General features: G+C 40.1%; 1 protein-coding gene across 2 annotated transcripts in view; it reads left to right on the top strand.

The window, feature by feature from the left end:
- The first annotated feature begins 1270 nt into the window (after window positions 1–1270).
- The window catches only part of map3k22 (mitogen-activated protein kinase kinase kinase 22), a 58801-nt gene continuing 37459 nt past the window's right edge, over window positions 1271–22612 (top strand). Inside the window, exons 1-3 of one of the 2 annotated variants that reach the window (XM_081352009.1) lie at window positions 1271–1727; window positions 20470–20553; window positions 21467–21511. In XM_081352009.1, the coding sequence (XP_081208135.1) occupies window positions 20535–20553; window positions 21467–21511 (64 nt within the window). In that variant the 5' untranslated portion in view covers window positions 1271–1727; window positions 20470–20534. Of the gene's footprint in view, window positions 1728–19997; window positions 20045–20469; window positions 20554–21466; window positions 21512–22612 lie in introns of those variants that run through there. The other variant, XM_081352010.1, reaches the window with a different exon arrangement.

Raw genomic sequence — 22612 nt, 5'->3', positions numbered from 1 at the left:
TGCAACCATGTATGCAATGTTTATATAATAAACCTATTAAAATTCACTTTTACATGGTGTTTGAACATAAATGTGTATTGGCAGTGTGTGTACACAACCACTAATGGACGTCACACATGCATAGGCCCCGCCCACAAGTGCTGACGGGCTCTGCCATATTAGCATAGAACCCGCCCTGAATGAGCTGTACAGTCTGCCTTGTTTATCTCCTCACAATTTAAACAGAAGCATTCAAGAAATGTATTCTTAATATAGCTACTAAAGTTATTCAATCAGTAGCAGTGGGTTATTTTTATTTTTCTTTTGTTGTTTGATTCATATAAACAGAATATGTGCTGTAGCCTATATTATGTTGCTTTCACTTTAATACGCATATCTAATATACACATGCGATTTCTTTAGGCCTACTTGCTGTTTACGTTCACAGACATAAGAAACCGACTGTGTTTATGGGAACTTTGTTTAACATAACCTTGTGTGTACTTGACAGTTTAAGCGCAATAAGATGTAATAGAGAACTTAGTTTATAACTCCTGGGATGCGCCGTTCTGTGCACGCGCTTTGGATGTGTGCGCTCAGAAAAACATATATCAGAAGTTTAGACTGATATGGGTTTAAAACACATGCAGATAATAAACTTTCATGATGATGAATTACTCAATGTCATGTGAGCGTGATAAAGATGATATGAGACATGATAGAGATGGTATCTGAGGCATGAGCTGTCAAGGCTCCGCCCTCTTCCTGTTTGTCCTTTCAGTCAAAAATTGGCATTTACAACAAGGTATAGTAAATGCTCTGTGAGGTATCTTTAGCTGAAAATTCACAGACACATTCTGGGGACACATGAGACGTAAATTAGCCTACATCTTGTAAACAGGGGCATAATAGGTTCCCTTTAAACGTGCAAAATCACATAAATCAAGTTTCAACATGCCACAAATGTTTGACATATTTTCTAACCTCATACAATTATTCTAAAATAACATTGGAAACATATACAATTACAGTAGGCTATAGGCTAGACTTACTATTATTTTATAGTAGCCTATTACTGTAATTGTATATGAGGTTTCCAATATCTGCTGCAGTCATAATTTAGTTTGAACTCCTGATTAACATTATCTGCACCTACTTTTACTGCCCATTTATTGAAAAAGAAAAAGAAAGAGGAAAGCACTTCATTCTTTTTAGGAGTTTCAGACCTATTTGTGTACCCATTTCGACATTTCGTAAACGATGTAAAGCACAGTCGGCCGAGGGCGCCAGAATCTCGTGCAGCGGCAGCGAGTCTGAAGCACGCGCGTCATCGCTTCCTGAGGCTGACATTACACTCGCTCCACTCGCTCCTCTGTGGAAAAACTCGGCGTCAGTCAATGTTTGCGGAGAGGAAACTTTCTTCCTTTGACGGCGCGCAGTCGACGAGATTTGCAGCTTTCCCGAGCACACACCGCTCCATCTGTTTGGATTACTGACATCTGCGACTCCAAAAAAACATAAACCGGAAAGCTTTTCGGAAGGAGGATTTGTGAGGTTCCCCTCAATTTTTGCGAGACAACTGTATTCAAGTGCGCGCGGCTTCCGGATATATCACTGTTCTTACTGTATCTCTCAGACAAGAATTTTCCTCTTCACTGCGTTTAAACCCAGAAAACTGCTCGCTTTGAGTCGCAGCTTGGTTTAATTTGTCTTAAGTGTCGGCTCCAGTATGAAGATACGCACGTAAGGTGAGTTCTATGTAGAATAATAATGACTGCATTTACATTAACTGTGGTGTGCAAAGATTTGCTATAGAGAGTCAAATGCAACAATGTTAGTTACACATAAGGCATTAGACACTAGTTCAAAGAGTACTGCTATTAAAGAAACGTATTCTGAGTTTATGTTGTGTTTTGTTTATGCAGAACTTTAACACTGTGAGTAACGAATGCTTATATTTGCTGGAATTATAGGCTATATGACATTTGCTAATGCGACCTCCTGAACCTACTTGGAAAACACTGTATAGCGTTATGATATAAAACTCTGTCCTAAAATATTTGTTTCTATAGTTGTGCCTAGTATAGCCTAGTCTATGGGTCATTAGGCTATATGGAATGGGATAAATTTTTTTTTGAAATCTCAAAATAATAACGCGACTTAACGTCTTAATATATGTTGGGTTTTGATCATGAAAAAGTAACAGGGTTGACAGTTTTACTCTTTATCTAGCTACAAGATGTTTATTAGAAAGAATTTATATATATATATATATATATATATATATATATATATATATATATATATATATATATATATAATCACATTTCTCAATAATAATTTGTTTACTGTACAAATTGAATGGTAACAGAGTTGACTGATTATTAAGTCCATTACTGACAAATTATAATAAAATTAAATTAGAAGCTAAAGTGTCTTTGATGTTCTTAAAGAGCATGGTTTTTTTAATGTATGGAATTTAACATTGTTTTTAACAAGGGGGAATAATGATTTTAACAGGGTTGATGCATAACCTGAGTACACACAATTATGGTAACAGTGTTGACTGTTTAAGATCTCCTCTTACTGACAAACTTGAATCATAAAATTAAATGATTTAAAAAAGACATTGAAGAGCACGGATAAAGGGGAATTATGTCAACAGGGTGGATGCATAACCTTAGCCTACACGACATAACTTTTTAATAAAAATATTTTGTCAACTAAAGCCTGAAATTATATATTAAATGAGTATATATCATTATACTGAGTATTAAATACTAGTTTTCTTTTTTTGCAATCAAATTGTGCATAATCCTTATGATGAAATAAGACATATATAAAGTGCAACTTTTATGCCAATTAAATATTAATGAGGGGCACAAAAGGCACCCGTTTCATGGAATGACCTATATAAAGCCTTAGCTGGTTTAACTACAGATAAATATATCGAAAGCCATATGTAATACTGATATTAATAGGGATACTAATGTAGACATACAGACGCTATAATAAAGTAGGATATTGATGGAATGTGCTGGCCTGCTTTTTCTTCTTGCACTCTTCCTTCAGTCACTCATTATCCCCTGACTCTTAAGTACTTGAGTTGTTGTTTGTTTATTAAAGATCCTCCTACTTAATGAGTCAATGAATATTTTTGCAATGTGCACAGATCTGTCTCAGCCAAGCCTATGTTCAAGAATGTTTCTCACGGCATAAGGAAGAAATCTAGATGAACTTTGTACCTTCATTGCAATGTTGACTGAGCTTCTTTTGAAACTTAGACACCAACCGTGTCTTACTGAGTCATAATACTCACCTTAGACTCAGGTGCAGTGATCCACATGCATAAATAGCCTAGCCTATTATTGATATCACATTTTGGGCAAAACATCCCAGCAGACTGCTGGAGATACATTCCATAGGAATGCAAGATGAGTTGGATGGGATCATCTGAGTTATCTGACCTTAAAGTTTATCATCTTTAGACAGGCCTGCTGCACACTCTTGCAGCCAAATTCTCAGGGTTCATGTTTATACGCTCTGGTTTAGGAGCATCTGGACAGGATATTGAATTCGCCCTCCCTAGTAATGCAAGAAAAAATTATTAGTCTTTCAGTTTGATCATTAGACCCCTAAAGATTCAAGTATTCAGAACATTTGTTCACTTGCCATCACACACAAGTCTTCTTCACGTCCGATGGAAGATCTGTCCAGCGCAGACAGGTAACAGGAACATTTCAAGGCAAATATGTTGACTTAATTTCACCCTGAGTCATATTTTTGGGAATCCCTAAAGGACTATTTTGGCAGAGAGACATTGAAACCTGTAATGAATGACCACCTTAGATTAGGATGTCGGAGAAATGTGGTATTTTATCCTGTTCCCTTAGAATGTCTGTTTCTTGGCTGTAAGTCAAAGTGTTGTCTGGTCAGCCACAGATCTTCATGATGGATCATTAGTTTTGGGCCTCATCTCAGCGCTAGCCGACTAGACACGGAGGAAATCACAGTGGTCTTATCACTTGCTTGAGTGATTGGACACGCACACGCCAAAGAGCCAAGGGCCAGGGGTCAGTGTGATTTGAGCGGCTCCTGCGGGCTCTTTCTCTAAAGCTGTGGAAAGAACAGAGTTGGTGCTTCACCTCGAGTTCCATTTTGATAAAGAAAGAAAATCTGTTTTAGTGTAAGACATCAAAGTGTCTAAATTTGGGTCAGGGTTTTCCAGTTCAGAACTGGTCCATTATCCGTAAAGTGTTCATTGAAGATACCATCCAGTTAGTGTGTTAATTAGAAATAGTTTTCTTGGATAGCGATAACACAAGTTGCATTCGAGGGTTTCTTATCTAACTTCATCCCGTTAGGCACTTTGGTAGTTCCCTGCCCTTTAATTAGGTCCTGTGTGTCTGACAAATTGAAGTGCAGGTGAATTGCCCTTATCAGAAAGAGATCGAGATTGAACAATATTGCCTTATGACCAACACAACACAGATTATTTAGAATACAGACTTTTTTTCCCTCCAAAATATTGTCTTTATTCAGATTATTATTTTGCTTAGTTGTCCAATAACCAGTTTTATTCTATTTCTGCTTTTTAACACAGTAATAATTAACAATGAAAACACGATTTTTGTTTTTAAATACTTAATTAAATTATATACTGATAAATATTATATTATATTTGAAATATGAATGTATTATTATTATTATTATTATTAATGTTGTTATTTATGAAACGTTTTTTGCAATCTATAGATGGTAACAACTTAATTTTCTCAAGTCAATTTTTATTTATAAAGCCTTTTTCACAATACATATTGTTTCAAAGCAGAAATGCATGGTTGCTGTTTTTATATTATCTTAATGCATATTTGTCCACATTTAGCAGTTCATAGATGGGCATCATGATGGTTTGCATATGGCGATGATATAACAATCAAATAATTGTCTATATATATTTTTTTATCGCTTTATGTAGCTGCACTGTGTATGCCGATGGCCTCGGTACATCTGTAGTACTTGCAAGTTGGAGGAGTTATTAAAGGGGTCATGCCATGTATTTTATTATCATTTGAATATGTTCCTTGAGGTTCACTTATAATATTAACAACATTTTTTATTCCAAAAAACAAATGTAAATGCAGAAAAATGATTCTTTTTAACCCTCATTCTGACCCTCTGTCTGAAATGATCAGTTTTTAAGGAGTGGCTCCTTTAAGGCTTGTCAGTAAAAGGCCACTGTTATGATTGGCTTACGTCATTGTATAGGAAATGGTATCAACGTCCACTCACTATTGCAAGTGTTTTGAAAACATTATCTATATAAAACTGTCATTTACAGATAGCATTATGAAATCATTTACTTGCGATTTGTGATGCAACTGCTGTCAGATCCGATACTGCTCTTTGCAAATCTCTATTACAATGTGCCTCGTTTACCAAACAAAATGCTCCAAACAAACATATAATCGCCTGACGTGATCCGGGACGCCATTAAAATAAACCATCCACTTGTTTCCGGCAGTAGGATCCTTCTGAAGTCTGCACAGAGCTGTTTAAATTGGACGAGTCAAAGCAAACATTATTTCACTCTTTCATTTGTCCTATTGTCGACAGACTCAAGCGTGTGAACTAAGTCAGAAAACTTAACGGAAATCTTTATACTATATCCAGTGTTGACAGTGACTAAAAAGGGTTATATTTGCTTTTGATGCGACGCTCACATCCAGTGTAGGCAAATGTCAGTCATTAAGCTACTGAATGCCAGTGGGCGGGGCCTATGGTAAGATGATGTGTAACTATTGGTTGTTGCTCTGGAGGTAGTCATATTTAAATGTATTTGCCAGTGTGAAATCACAGGTCCTGCAATATCCAAACGAGCCATTTTTTGGAGCTCGAATAAATTAATGCTTTGTTTAAAATGAGATAGGCGTTTAAAGCTATGAAACTTGCAGGATGTTTTAAAGGTACAAAGACAATGTGTCAAAAGAGCAAGGCAAATTTGATTTCTCATGTTATTGAACCCTTTATGACCCTTCATGTTTTTAATACGTTTTGTAGTGAGATGGAAATATGAAAAGTTTTAATGGTATGAAATCTGTGGTTTTGTTCAATTTATAATAATTTGGTAAATTGATGAGTCTAATTATGTGTATATATATATATATATACAGACGGATATATTTATAGTAGTTGCAAAAGTAATCAAAAATCACCATGATGCAAGGGTGTTGCCCATGATGTTGGGTGTTTTTAGTACATTGCTATTGCTATGTGATTGCTAGGGTGTTCTAAAGATCCTATCTCCAAATCTATGATATTCTGGTTCCTAGCAGTTGTTCAGGTCTAATGAAATTCAACAGTGCTTCTCTCCTCAACAAGCCACACGATTTGAGGTATCATTCATGTCCGTATAGCATAAATGATGCTGGATGAGTAATGTGTTAAAACCCCTAACCCTTTAAGTAAATGCAATAGTAGTGATGCTTGCCTATTAAAGTTTCTTCCATTATATAAGAGATCACTGTAATCACCCTGAATGTTGCGTCTTAGTTTTGTTCAGTGTCAGGTGTAACATGGGCAGTTTAATTTGATCTAACAGCAGTTATTATGTCGTATAGTTATTGACTCGCAGTGAAAACCTCTAACGCGTTAAAGCATCAATCACCTCCAAAACCGAGTGATACGTGTCAGATCCCCTTTTTAACCTGTCATGAGCGGCGCTGCAACCTAAATGGTCTCACTGCAGGCACAGTGAAGGGTAATAATTGAAATTCCACTGACGTTCAGAGCAGATTTCTGCCGTTGTAATGATTTCAGCTGCCCTGGAGACATCTGCTACCATATATTAACACAAATGAGCAGAAAAACAAAGAAATTGTATGCATGTGTGCGGGTGTTTGTGATTGAGAGGCGGTATACAATGATAACAACATATTATTGTGCAGATGGTGCTTGTTTTCTGTCTCAAAAAATATTCATTTTGCGAAAATAATCAATGATTGCCGTTGGACAACAATTCCATCATGATGCCTTTTTGTGAGTTGAGCTCGCTGTGTCTAATTCAATTTTACAGGTTGGCCATTATTACATGCAGTGTCCTCTATTTATTTTTAGCATCAGGACTACAAGCGATAGGACTTGATCACCCTACGTATTTTTGGGGGGCATAAAATTAATTTGACTAATACTGTAATGAAGAAAAAGGCCTCATTTAAAGAAAAAGTTCTTGAGAAGAAAACCTTATTAAGTTGTAACTTTATAAGTTTTTCATTGTTGTTTCTTCAGAATTCACCAAAATTAAGGTCAAGTGATGCAACCAACCGGAAAGATGAACCGGAAAACCGGAAGATGATATCATAGTGAGAATCTAAAAATGACTGTGCGACAATACTCAATATCATTACGTCTTTTAAAACATCAGTAAAATTGACCTATTTTATGGCAAGGCAAGGTTATTTCAGGCTGTTAAAATGTCTTGTGATTAGTGCTGTGACTGTCAATCGATTAAAATGGTATAATTTCACATTGAAATGTATAAACAGCATAAAGAATGTATATTTTAAATATTTGCTTAATGGCATCTCTTTACTAAGTTCTATGAATGATGGCCAGTGTCACCGATACCAATACATACACTTTTTCTCATTTGCTGGGGTAATTATAGCCAATCAACAATACAGTATGATTGAGAGCTGTCATTTTTAACCTTCAATAGGCTTTAAAAAAATATTACGACTTTTAATTTAAGTGAACTTCACATAAAACTATTATAATAAATGTCACATTTAGCTTAACGCTAAGGATTTCTCTACTGGCCCAGTTAGGCCAGTTCTGATATTTACCTGCTCTGCCAAAATATATAGATTAATCCTTATTAAAGCTACAAAAGCTGTTAGTTATTTTATCTTAGTCTTTTGTTGTTTGATTAACATTAATGACAGACAGCAGCAGGTTTATTGGGCGAATCTGGTCTCTTTATGGTAATTTAAGACATTTGAACTCCTTTAGACTGTGCTTTCGAGGATTCTCGCCAATAACGGGTTTTTCGACATACTTTTGTCTGTTTCTGTCCATTCAAGCATGAATTGAAACTCAATGCGATACTGGTGCGTTGTCTGAAGCGGCTTTCTGTGTGTGCGTTTCTAAATTTATAAAAACATGAACATAAAATTTTACACGAATATTCTTATTTATTATTGACCCATGTGCATTTGCTTACCTATTATATATCAGTTTGTTCCTTTAGCTGCATGACAGTCATCCTGCTACTTTGAAATGGATGTAAACTTTGTGTCTGCCTCGGGTCTGTCTGCTTTTTTGTGCCTTACAGATATGGTTCCAGACCGAGGTGTGTATATTGGCAAGGAATCTATACTGCAGAATGTATTGTCTACCAAGGGAGTGTGTTGGCGAAGCCTGTGTGTCAGTGGGTTTATACGTGTGAGTGTGTATGCAGGTAAGCTGGTGCACCTCGCCCGTGAAAAAAAACCTAATGCAGAAAAGTAGATTAGGAGCTCAAAGTGTGAGATTGGCTTGGCTTTATACAAGTAAGTCTCTCCTCGGCGGTCCCAAGGAGGGATTGGCTTTAGCAAAGCTGATGTTGTGTCATTTCCCAGAAAAGCTGCCGCCACCACCTGTGAGTCACTGAGTTGCTGACAAAAAGAGGACCGTTGTCCTTGTTGATGAGAGCTGACCTGTTTGGTTTACTCATTGCAGGAACTGTGATTCTAACCACACTTGCTAGGGCAACCAATGAATGAAGAAATCCCCAGCCTTTTGTCATTTAGATCATGTGTGTGGGTGGTTCGGTGGTGAGACTGGTCTAGCACTCATTTTAATTATTCACAATGTGGTTTTGATCATAAAGGTTATATTTTATTAGGCATGCAGGTACATTACATCATTCTTTGGCAAAGAAATGTTGATGTTCTATTCTATATCCTCTTCAAAGCTGAATTGCATTGAATAGCAGGATCCCTTTTAGTCATACTTCTAATTCTCTTATACTAATTGTTAGCGGTGCACTAATATTAAAAGTCTAAATTTAACTAATAAATAACTTATAAATGGCTTTTAAATATAGGTATCACAACCTTGCAAAATGCAATATTAAAAATGCATATTCATTTTGAGTCATTTTGATTAACTAATTATTACTTTGTGAAATTATTAGTGTTTTTAAAGAAACTTTAAGTGAGCGTTTTATGATTGTAAAAACAAGTAATAAGCACGCAGAGTTAAATATCCACTTTTGGCTCAGACCAATAAAAAAAAAAGTCAATATCAAACATGGTTGATGACTTTTGAATTGCAAAAGTTTGGGGTCATAAGATTTTAAGAAATAAGAAATTCATAATTTTATTCAGCCAGGATAAATCATATTGATCAATTTTGACAGTAAAGACTTTTACATTCTTTAAAAAATGCTGTTATTTTGAACTTTCTATTCATCAAAGAATCCTGAAAAAAAATGTAGCATGGTTTCTAAAAAAGTATTAAGCAGCCCAGCTGTTTTCAACATCATAATGATTAAAAAAAAGTTTCTGGAGTGCTCAGCATATTAGAGTAATTTCTGAAGGATCTGCAGTTACAGTTACTTATACCTGATCATATTTAACACATTAAAATAGAAAACAGTTATTTACACTATAAACTGTAATTGTACTATAATATTTCCCAATATTGCTGTTTTATGCAGATTTGTACTCAAATAAATGTAGCCTTAGTGAGCATAAGAGAGACCGCCCAGCCTTGCTCCATATTAACTCTGTAAGAAGATACATGTGTGATTATTGGCAATGACAACGTCACATGGGCCACAAAATTACTAGTATTGAGTTTCGCTGTGCCATTCCTAACCCTTTTACAAATAGATGCAGTTTCACATTAGTGCTGCTTATGTGTTCAGTTACAATCAATGAATTTTTTCTGCTCCACACTGTGAAAGGGAAAAGCTTTCCACAAGTCATTAAGAGCTGCAGCTGGTTAGCCACATCAGAATTCATGGAAAAGCGGGAAATACCCTACAATCCGGCTCACCTTGACTTGACTTTATTTGGAGGGGTGATGTAATATGTTGAAAAGAATGTGCCTTGTGACTTCATTCCCGCCAAATGTCCACCCTTGAAGATAGCGGTGAATGTCAGATGACCTAAATCTGTTACATTAATGATAGTCACTGAACTGAACTACTTTAACTATATGCTTATTTTCCCATTCGCTTAATTCTTTGATTCCCACACGCTGTGGCTTTAAAAAAAAAAAAAAAAACGTAGATTGTTGTCGAGTCAAGCCAAGCTGCACAGGCCTCAGCAAGCGGCAGTTTGACAGAACGTCAGACTGATCTAGAGAGTTGGCGTCAAGCGTGTGTGGCATGAATGGCAAGTTGTGCGGTGGGTGCTCGGGTAAGCGGGCCGCTCTCGTGCTGTGTGGAGTGACCGAGCAGATGGGCTGGAGAGCTGGCGGTTGGTGCCAGACGCAGTGAGGGCAGAGGGGTTTAGCGAGATGCTCGCCGCCATGTTGGAGGGCCACCTGCTTTTTGGCAGCACGTCAGTCCCTTGGTGCTTAAATGTGTTTATAGCAGCCGCAAGGTCAACGTGTATGTGTGCGTTCCTTTTTAAATGGATTTTGAGGTGCTGAGTTGGAGATGTGACGGTACATATCCCTCAAATATAAAGAGGAGCCCACAATGCAATGATCTTACATTGAAAAGAAGCACTAGTTCTTATAGTCAATTTTGTTGTGAGGTCTATTAGATACATTAGATAAATGGTTATGTATTATAAAGTCAGTCGAACATGAAAAGTACCTACTTTTAAAAACATCAAAAGTCTGTATCCTGGATTTAATGGGAATTCTGGCCTGTCCCAATTTAGAGGTCAGTATCCCAATTTATACTGACAAAATCAGTATATACTGAGTTTTTTTTTCATTTATGTGACACGCTCCACAAACAGGTTCACGGAAAGGAAATCGAGACGGTGTTCTGTTTGTTTTCTTTGTTACAAAAGCCTAATGCTTTGTTTTTATTTTGAATTTACACAAAATAAAAGTACAGTTTTGAATGATATCTTACTCTACTCTGATCTATATGACCGTAAATGACTGCTGTTATAAGGTTACACTTCAAGTGATCGCACACACACACAACATATCAGTTCTAGCATTGCTAACTTGACATCACAGCCTGTTCATTATCAAAATAAAATACAGTCAACCAAACTTATAAAAGGTTACACTGCTCAATTTAAATAGTCCGTAGTACAACCTGTGCCGTTCAGCTTGAGCACCGCCCCACTGGTGCCAAATTTATGCTAAATATAAGGACAAGCTTAGTTTACATAATAATAATAGTTTAGCATCCAAATACATCGCGAATATGGAAACATTTGGATTCGAATGAAAGAGGTATGTGAGCCCAACACTGGTTTCTGTTTCAGTTTTTCTTTAGATTAATTTGTTTTGGCTTAACGCTTAGCTGCTTAAATTTTTCATTCTTGTTCTATTCTGAATACCGTTAGGATTTGTTGTGGAGTGAGGGGAACTAAAATAGCCCATCTATTTACAGGTATTTTACATAATTTTTTAATGTAATAATAAAATGTGACTTATATGCAACTTATTATTTCTTTTCCCCTCAAAAGCGCAATTTTGTATGTGTAGTATATTTTTTTAACCACGCAGCAAATTTTTCAAAATATCTTTAAAAATGACTTAAATTACCGTTTAACTGATATTAATTGGTAAAAAAAATCTTACTGTTGGTTAACGGTTAACCAGTTAATTATGTAGTTTATGACTTTTTATTTTTCTGTATCAAATTGGATATTTAATTGTTCATGCTCATTTTCAAATTTTTACCTTTTAGATTTTCTTTGAGATTTTAACCCTCATTTAAAGTTAATATTTTAAAACACTAATACTCTGATAACAATGTTAAATGTAGCCTTTAGCAAATCTCAAACTAAATATCTATTTTTTTATACTGTACATTATACTGTAGTGATGCCTAATTTCACTTTTAATTTCACATTTAAAGGGATAGTTCACTTTGAAATTAATTTTTGATATGTTTTAGCTTACCTCAAGGGCATCCAAGATGTAGGTGTCTTTGTTTCCGCAGTAGTTTCAATTTTGATATTTTAAGGTCAAACCGTTCTTGTCTGTCAGTCATATAATGCAGGTCGATGGTCACTGTTTCAAAACACAAGCACAGAGTCCAAATTAAAACAATTCCCCATCGTCCAAATGAAACAATTCCCCATCATAAGTACACATTGATGGCCTAAGACACGAAACGAGCGGTTTGTGTGAGAAAACGAACAGTATTTATATCGTTGTTATCTCTTGAAAACAACACACGTCCAAATGATCTGATGGCGCGGGCGGGTATAGATATATTCATAGATGTCGCCTTGGCTACGGTTTCGTTCCAATGAACTGCAGTAGGGCAATTCCATGCAAAACTGTCACATCCATAACGCCAGCACAATTGCCATTGTATTTAGTTGGCGTTATGGATGTGACAGTTTTGCGTGGAATTGCCCAGTAGCGAAGACGACATCTAGTGTATACATCTATACCCGTTGGCTACGGTTTCGTTCCAATGAACTGCAGTAGCCAAGGCGACTTCTATGAATATATCTATACCCGCCCGGGCCCTCAGATCATTTGGACGTGTGTTGTTTTCAAGATATAACAACGATATAAATACTGTTCGTTTTCTCACACAAACCGCTCGTTTCGTGTCTTAGGCCATCAATGTGTACTTATGATGGGGAATTGTTTCATTTGGACGATGGGGAATTGTTTTAATTTGGACTCTGTGCTTGTGTTTTGAAACAGTGACCATCGACCTGCATTATATGACTGACAGACAAGAACGGTTTGACCTAAAAATATCAAAATTGAAACTACTGCGGAAACAAAGACACCTACATCTTGAATGGCCTTGAGGTAAGCTAAAACATATCAAAAATTAATTTCAAAGTGAACTATCCCTTTAAAACAATTGATTTTTTTTTTTTGAGAAAAACGACTTTTTTCTTTTGTCTACTGTTTAAAAAGTAAAATTTAGTATGCTTTTTTGTACAGGATCATGAAGTGCAAAACCAACAGTTTGTAATCATTTCATTGATAAATTGTTCCTTTTTTCAATTGGTGTTGTTTTTTAGAGTTCTTCCACCAAATATCCTTTTTCAAATGTGCTCCGGATCTTTGGTATCTTTGGCGACTTGTGTGTTTTGTGTGCTGCTCTGCTAGTGTGCACTGAGCATACGCCTTGGCTTGAGCTCTGGAAACTTACAGCAAACCCTTTTGTGTTTCTGTCAGGAGCCCAGACATTTTTCTGCGCTGACTGTTTCTTCAGAAACTCGGGGACCATGCAAGCCTTAGAAACAAAGAGGGAAAAATAAAGAGCAATGAATGAGGCTTAGAGACAGAAAAGAACGCTTTAAGATATGCCAGGGAGAGGAGGTGTGGCGGAGTTTAGATTCCCACTGAGCCAAACTCCAGTAGTAACTGGTAACTGTGTGTATCATTGTAAAGGAATGTCTGTGATGTGAAGAGATTACCTTTTTTTCAGTTTTGCACTGTTAAAAGAGTCTTTTATCAGATACTTTTTTGTAATTAAACACAGGATGCAAAGTTCACCGTAGATTCGCTGCTATTTAGTGTTTGCAACTTTAGCCATTTGCAGAAGAAGCCAAGACAGCATCTTCAGTCTCAGTTCTTCATAATTGAAAAGCATATGTGACAGTCAGATATGGACAGTTGCATTTAAGAAACAATCTTCGAAAACAAAATGTATTTTATAGAATGACAGCTGAAGTAAATGTGAGTGGTGCTGCTATCTGTCCTTAGCCAGACGAAAAAAGTCAGTTTACTTGGAAAAGTAGTAACGTTTCCGCAAAAAGTGACATTTTTGCTCTGTGCTAAATGAACACAATGCAGAATGATATTTAATTATTGTCTTTATATGCACCATTATATTGTAATAAGTAAGGGATAATCCACGGCTAGCTGTGCATTAAACGATTTTAATGCAGGACGTGGAGGCAAAGAACCGGCCGACTCGGAGTGCATCCCAGTCATTTAATGCACAGCTAGCCGTGGATTATCCTGCTTATACCATGGTCAATTGCCAGCATTGACAACTTAAATCTGTTATTGATAATTGCAGCACAATATATTTGACCGGAAGGGTAAAAATAATGGTTATTTTCATCAGTTACGGTTTGTTAGATCTAGCATTGTGTCAGCTTTAAATCAGACACTGAGATTAAGTAGTGCGTAAGATTACATTTGTTTCAATGAATGAATTATAGCATTTATTTGAATTCATTATAGAGAGAGAGAGAGAGAGAGAGAGAGAGAGAGAGAGATGCGTGTGTAAATTACCTGCATCTGTTCAGTGTCTCTCTCTACTACAACAAAGCTGTGAGTTTAATTACTTCAAAACCAGCAATGTTACCCCCTCGTTACCGAAAAATATAATGTAGCGATTCTATTTTATTAATAAAATATGAAGTCGTGGGGCAGGGTTGATAAGTTTCTGATCTCCTGAATGTTTCTGTGTGTGCATAGCGCAATCTCTGAGTGACGTATGGAACTCGGAACTACCTGTTCATGAAACGGTTTTGTCGCACACTTTCCAGCCAATCAGAATTGAGTTTTCAGACAGACTATGGTAGAAATAGCAATATTTACCTACATGAGTCGTGCATCAGTGAATCAATGAGTTTTAAATCAATAGCGATAAGACACCATACAATAACAATAGACAAAACATTAACAATAAGACATCATAGACAAAAGCTTGTCATGTCAACCACTTTTGAAATCACATCCCATTAGCCGCAGAAAGTGCTGTTTACTCAAGACTCATCGTTTCCAGCCAAGTCATTTGGCATAATAACTGCAAGAGCCATCAATAGAGAATCAGCCTCTCCGCAGCACCGCCGCTATATTTGGCTCATTTATTATTTTACAGGCAGACAAAGATTGCTCCAATTTGTATAGCTATTTCCGTGCAAATGTTCGTAACCTTTTCGCTGGCACTCTTGTACTTTGAGCCTTTTTGAGTTCAGGGCTCTTTCGCGCTTTGCTGACGACTGTAATTGCTCTTCTTTCTGCAGCAATCTCCAGGCGACTCGTCGATATTGTTGCGCGAAGCTGACAATTATAAATGAAGAAAAAAATAGATCTCATTGTCTTGCCTTTCATGTGTCAGAATATGAAAAACTGCTCTCAGATCAGCCTGTGGCTGCTGGTGACAGATTCTCAAACTTAAGATCCCTGGCATTAAAAGCGCTCCGACTCGTCTTTGAAGAGCACTGTGGTCGCTACCTTTAGCGCTCCCTCCACTTTTATCCCGCTCGATGTGGCTTAACAATGTCTCAAGGGCAACAGGGGCACGTTCTGTCTTCAAAGACAAGTGTCTCTCTCTCATCTGAAGAATGGGACTGGGAGAGGAAGGCTGTATTTGCTGTTGGCAGTCAGATACACTGTTTATGGACAGTTATGATTTACTTACAGTTGGCTGTTATGAAGAGAATTGCATTGTGACATAATGTGACAAATTAGTTATTTAAAGGGGTCATATCAAATTTTCTTTGTTTTCTAAAATGTTCACTGTGCTACAAAGTCAGCTGATTTAAAAAAATGTAAGACGGATGAATAATCTATAATACATATGAGTGTACACATCTTAATCATTAGTTTCAAAGTAAATAACTTTTAATAAATAATAAATACTTTTAAAATATAATTGTTTCCCTAAATATTAAAAAAAGTATTGATTTGTAAATGTATCATTTGTAATATTTAAAGAGATCCTCTCTATGACTCTTCTCTATGACTCTCTATACTAAATTACACTAAACTATATTTTCTTAAAAAAAAAAATATTTTAAAGGGATACTTCACCGATTAGCATTAAGCTTTGTATCAGTAGAAACCCGTTACTATTTTCAAATGACCGTGCTTCCCTCCCTCATGTCCCCCTGAGACGAGAGATTTCTGTATTGTGTGTCTGGAAAAAAACCCTCATATGACCCAAATAAATCGTCATTTTGCGTCATCGGAGGCTTTTTTGGCCAGAGGATATACTCACGATAAAATGACGTCTTTTGACAGTTTCGAGTCAACTAGTAGCCTGGTTGTATAATTTCTTCCAATACTGCCCTCTGTAACCGGTAGGCGTGGCTTGGGAGTGGCCTCGTAGGGCAGCGAAGCAAGTGCATTCTGGGAGTTGTTGTCTTTCAACATGAGCCAAAAATACATTTTCTGGCTTTTCTCAGTCTAGAAGGCACCAGCTTCTAAAATAATTTCACATTTCTAGTCTACTACATAAATGACCCAATTTAAATATACATTCATCTTTCCAGTGGTGAAATATCTCTTTAATGAGGCTTTTTTCTTTATAATAATATTTTTCATTATAATATAAGGACAGTTGTATCAGCCTGACATTTTGACTTGCCTCCCAAAAATATCAAAAATGAATTCTAATACAGAAATAAAAATAGAAGAGGTTGTCACATGCCTGTCCTGTCTTGTGTAGCACATGTGGTGTTTGTGTTCCTGTCACTGTTTGACCCCACCCTCCTTGTTATCTCATTATTGGTTTCATTTGCCCCACCTGTTGTTCCTTATTACCTGCCTGATTTGTCCCTTTTATAAGTTCCTTTGTGTTTGCAGTCTGTGTCGGATCGTTGTCTTGTTTATGTCTCCCGCTTTCCCGTGAAACCCCGGTATGTTGCTTTGTAGTTGTATTTTTGGTTATTTCATGTTTTCCCCCTTGAGGGTTTTTGTTTCATTTCATGTTTCTTTTATTTAATAAATATTCTTTCTGCACTTGAGTCCTCTCCTTTAGTTTTTCTTTAGTTATACGTGACAGAACGATCCGACCATGTTAAGGACTCAGCAGAAAGATTCACGACACCCACCAGGCCCTCCTGTCTCGTGCCCCCACTACGATCGCATTATTCGTTTTCAGACACTAAGTGCCCTCCGCCAACAAGGGGCTGACCTGAGGAAGTTCGCGGGTGAATTCCTTGGAGCGGCGGAGGGTTTAAAACTTAATGACGGGCCTCTAAAGGACCTCTTCTTTTACGCACTCAATGAGCCCATGGACTGGGTTCTCAGGAGGGCGTATGATGGCTGTACGTTTGAGGCTATGGTGGCTCGCTCGCTTGCAGGAGCGAGAGGCCAGGAAGAGGGTCCCAGTTCCGGTGGCCTCAGTGCCGGTGGTCCCGAGTCCAGTGGTCCCAGTTCCGGTGGTCCCGAGTCCAGTGGTCCCAGTTCCAGTGGCCCCAGTTCCAGTGGTCTCGAAACGGAGGAGGAAGAGGAAGACTCCCTCCGTGACTGTTCCGGTGGTCCCTGTTCCGGTGGTCCCTGTTCCGGTGGTCCCTGTTCCGGTGGTCCCTGTTCCGGTGGTCCCTGTTCCGGTGATCCTGCTCGCACTGCCTGCACCACCTCAGCGATCCGTCACGTCTGCCCAGCCAGAGACTGTTCACGTCACGTCTGCCCAGCCAGAGACTGTTCACGTCACGTCTGCCCAGCCAGAGACTGTTCACGTCACGTCTGCCCAGCCAGAGACTGTTCACGTCACGTCTGCCCAGCCAGAGACTGTTCACGTCACGTCTGCCCAGCCAGAGACTGTTCCTGAGCCTATGTCTTCGGACAAGATGGTCGTCGCTGCCGCCGAGCCTGTTCACGTCACGCCTGCCGAGCCTGTGTCCCCTGACAAGATGGCCGCCGTCGAGCCTATGTCTTCGGACAAGATTGCCGCCGCCGAGCCTGTTCACGTCACGCCTGCCGAGCCTGTGTCCCCTGACAAGATGGCCGCCGTTGAGCCTGTGTCTTCGGACAAGATTGCCGCCGCCGAGCCTGTTCACGTCACGCCTGTCGAGCCTGAGTCCCCTGACAAGATGGCCGCCGTCGAGCCTGTGTCTGAGCCGGTGGTGTCTGTTCCTGAGCCCTCAGTGACCGCGACACTGGCCATTATGGCCACAGCCATGTGGTGTGTGTGGGCTACGCACACACTTGAGCCGGTGGTGTCTGTTCCTGAGCCGGTGGTGTCTGTTCCTGGGCCGGCGGTGTCTGTTCCTGAGCCGGTGATGTCTGTTCCTGTTCCTGAGCCGGAGCCAGTGTCTGTTCCTGAGCCGGAGCCAGTGTCTGTTCCTGAGCCGGAGCCAGTGTCTGTTCCTGAGCCGGAGCCAGTGTCTGTTCCTGAGCCGGAGCCAGTGTCTGTTCCTGAGCCGGAGCCAGTGTCTGTTCCTGAGCCGGAGCCAGTGTCTGTTCCTGAGCCGGAGCCAGTGTCTGTTCCTGAGCCGGAGCCAGTGTCTGTTCCTGAGCCGGAGCCAGTGTCTGTTCCTGAGCCGGAGCCAGTGTCTGTTCCTGAGCCGGAGCCAGTGTCTGTTCCTGAGCCGGAGCCAGTGTCTGTTCCTGAGCCGGAGCCAGTGTCTGTTCCTGAGCCGGAGCCAGTGTCTGTTCCTGAGCCGGAGCCAGTGTCTGTTCCTGAGCCGGAGCCAGTGTCTGTTCCTGAGCCGGAGCCAGTGTCTGTTCCTGAGCCAGTGTCTGTTCCTGAGCCTGTTCCTGAGCCTGTTCCTGAGCCTGTTCCTGTGTCTATGTCTGTTCCTGGGCCGGTGGGGCCAGTTCCAGTGCCCGAGCCGGTGGTGCCAGTTCCAGTGCCCGAGCCGGTGGTGCCAGTTCCAGTGCCCGAGCCGGTGGTGCCAGTTCCAGTGCCAGTTCCAGTGCCCGAGCCGTTGGTGCCAGTTCCAGTGCCCGAGCCGTTGGTGCCAGTTCCAGTGCCCGAGCCGGTGGTGCCAGTTCCAGTGCCCGAGCCGGTGGTGCCAGTTCCAGTGCCCGAGCCGGTGGTGCCAGTTCCAGTGCCCGAGCCGGTGGTGCCAGTTCCAGTGCCCGAGACGGTGGTGCCAGTTCCAGTGCCCGAGCCGGTGGTGCCAGTTCCAGTGCCCGAGCCGGTGGTGCCAGTTCCTGTGCCTGAGCCCTGGCCGCCCGAGGGGTCGTCTCCGCCGTGGCCGCCCGAGGGGTCGTCTCCGCCGTGGCCGCCCGAGGGAAAGTCTCCGCCCTGGCCGCCCGAGGGGTCGTCTCCGCCCTGGCCGCCCGAGGGGTCTTCTCCGCCCTGGCCGCCCGAGGGGTCTTCTCCGCCCTGGCCGCCCGAGGGGTCTTCTCCGCCCTGGCCGCCCGAGGGGTCTTCTCCGCCCTGGCCGCCCGAGGGGTCTTCTCCGCCCTGGCCGCCCGAGGGGTCTTCTCCGCCCTGGCCGCCCGAGGGGTCTTCTCCGCCCTGGCCGCCCGAGGGGTCTTCTCCGCCCTGGCCGCCCGAGGGGTCTTCTTCTCCCTGGCCGCCCGAGGGCTCTTCTCCGCCCTGGCCGCCCGAGGGGTCTTCTCCGCCCTGGCCGCCCGAGGGGTCTTCTCCGCCCTGGCCGCCCGAGGGGTCTTCTCCGCCCTGGCCGCCCGATGGACTCTCTGTTCCGCCCTGGCCGTCCGATGGACTCTCGGCTCCACCCTGGCCTCCAGAACTGTTCATTTTCCCTGCCCCACCCTGGTCTGTCTCTTTTGTTCCCCCTGTCCCACCCTGGTCTGTCTTTCCTGTTCCCTCTGTCCCCCCCTGGTCTGTCTTTCCGGTTTCCCCTGTCCCACCCTGGTCTGTCTTTCCTGTTCCCCCTGTCCCGCCCTGGTCTGTCCCTCCCTGGTCTGTCCCTCCCGTCCCGCCCTGGTCTGTCCCTCCCGTCCCGCCCTGGTCTGTCCCTCCCGTCCCGCCCTGGTCTGTCCCTCCCGTCCCTTGTGGAGCGTCTGGTAGCCGCTCCTTAAGGAGGGGGTAATGTCACATGCCTGTCCTGTCTTGTGTAGCACATGTGGTGTTTGTGTTCCTGTCACTGTTTGACCCCACCCTCCTTGTTATCTCATTATTGGTTTCATTTGCCCCACCTGTTGTTCCTTATTACCTGCCTGATTTGTCCCTTTTATAAGTTCCTTTGTGTTTGCAGTCTGTGTCGGATCGTTGTCTTGTTTATGTCTCCCGCTTTCCCGTGAAACCCCGGTATGTTGCTTTGTAGTTGTATTTTTGGTTATTTCATGTTTTCCCCCTTGAGGGTTTTTGTTTCATTTCATGTTTCTTTTATTTAATAAATATTCTTTCTGCACTTGAGTCCTCTCCTTTAGTTTTTCTTTAGTTATACGTGACAGAGGTGTATTCAAGTCATTGTATGTGAATTGTATTCTTAATGTATTTTTCATTTAATGTTAAGCACAGAAACACAAGAACCATTACTGTAATTTTCTATAAATTTTGCAATTGTGTGGAGACACTAAAACAAGAATGTTACGTAAATCCTTTGTGATGTTTAAGCATTGGCACATCTGTAAGGGGTTTTTGGCTCTCTTTATTATAACTATTTTTGTCTGTTTGTTGGTATTTCAAGTAAATTATGTCTCTAATTCACTCTGTTTATGTTGTGTTTGCAGAGTGAAGATTTTCCCTGATGAAAGGAGTCGAGCGTTCAGCTCGAGTTCACTAGGGTCACTTCCTGATGATGACAGTAAACATGGGTAAGCTCTCTCTCTCTCTCTTTCTCTCTCTCTCCTGGTCTTCTTCCCCTTCATAGTGTACACACTTCCTGTAAACAGTTCCTCTGAGCATTGCAAAAAAAAAAGAGAGATGCAGCTACAGAAACATGATTAAACCTTTTCGTAACTTGGCCCGTCTTGGGATCATTTGTTTCTAAAGCTCTGTTTTGTTAAAACGCCTCAGCAGTTCTCACAGGCATTAAACATCAATATATAAACATCAAAAGAATATTTCTACATAAATTGCCTGTTTTTGTTTTTAAAAGCCAGTGCATTGAACCATAAAAAGGTAAAAGTGGCAACATCTGCTCTAACCATCGTATTGAAATTATTACAGATTCCCCGTTGTGTTTATTATGGTAAAGGAAGCTAAATAACGTGATTTACACCTTTTAAAAATTGTCCTTTTAATATTTTGTCTGATATATTAATACATACGTTAAACTACACTGCATAGTCAAAGCCATGGTAGAAATCGACAGGTTCATACTGACCTGAAAAGGACATTCATCATAGGTGATTATGTCGCTTAGTTCCGCATAATTGACTCTGCAACATGCCAGAGCACTTTTAATACAAGCCGCATTATGAGAACAAAGAGAAGCAACAAATTAATCCTGAGGAAATGTTGCACTATTGTTGTTGTTGTATGACTGTGGTGTCATTTAATCTTGTGGATTACATTCAGACATGAAGTTTATCAGTGAGTGTGGGTATGTTTTCAATGCCACTCTTTGAATAATACAGTTCAAGACAACTGATTACATGCTTGTCATTGAAAATCACATTTGATAACAACTTGAACAACCTATAAACACATCTTTGTGATTATAAATGTCATACAAACTGTCAGATTGTCACTGTGCAACTCTTGTTTTTGTGCCTGTTTTGACAGATGGCGGTCTCCAAAATGGACCTGGACAGCACAAGAACTCACAAGGTTTGTCCTTTTTTTAGGCTCATTTTAGATTCACTAATACTGAAATCTGAGACTTCCAATCAGACGTCAATGTCATTGCGAAGTGTGCAGTGTTCTTGTTTACTAATGCCACAATAATGAGATGGTACAGTTAACAGAGGAAAAAGCAAACACGGACACACCTCTGAAACTGTTACATCATCTGCATTTTTCTCTCGTTGAACATTAATGCTTCAGTTGGGCACAGTGGTACAAGGTGAGCCTTACTAGATCACATATTACTTCAAAATGAAAAGTGAAAAATTAAGAAATTATATTTGCACAAAGAAAATAAAACCTTTTATTTTGCATTGTACATTTCACCCTTAATGATAATCTCATTATCATTGCCATAATGCAGAAAAATAACGATATATTATTTATATTGTAAACAATGATGCTATGCTGTATTTTAATATATACGCATATATACATATAAAAAAATATATTGTGTTCAGATTATGTGATTTTTATTACAGTTATAAGAATCATAATTGAGAATAATGAGAATTACAGACAAACATAAAAGTAAAACATCTTGACATATGGTGAATATTATGAAAATAATATCACAATGAAAGACAAATGGCACTAAAAATGCCAGCTTCATTTTCTTTATACAAATAATAATTTATTTTTTCTTCCCTGTGTATTTTGGGGCGAAATATGACCAGACATTTTCTTCACCAACTTCTGAGTTTTTGTTTCATTGCATTTGTGCAAAAACAGGCACGGACACATGGGATATACACATAGTAGAGATGGAGGACCGCATGTTGCTCTAATCTTGCTGAATGCTTTAGTGGTGACTGTAGCACTGGGGAAATCCCCTCTATGTCTTCATTTTCTTAAACTCTGATCACATCAGTGGCTTGTTCCAGCAGCACATCAGTACAAATACACAATCACACAACAGCCCTGGGAAACCTTTTGATTCACCATGTCAAAGACAGATGAAGTAACATTACATTAAAGCCTGTTAGTGTTAATAAAAACAAATGATTGTGAGTTTAGATGAAGTTTATATTTACTGTTGGAGGTGTAATGCTCATGTTTGTGTTCTTTGGAAGTTTCGGTAGAGAG

This window comes from Scardinius erythrophthalmus (genome assembly GCF_964197995.2).
Source record: "Scardinius erythrophthalmus genome assembly, chromosome: 22".
Lineage (NCBI taxonomy): Eukaryota > Metazoa > Chordata > Actinopteri > Cypriniformes > Leuciscidae > Scardinius > Scardinius erythrophthalmus.
This window is presented reverse-complemented; position numbering and strand designations above follow the sequence as displayed.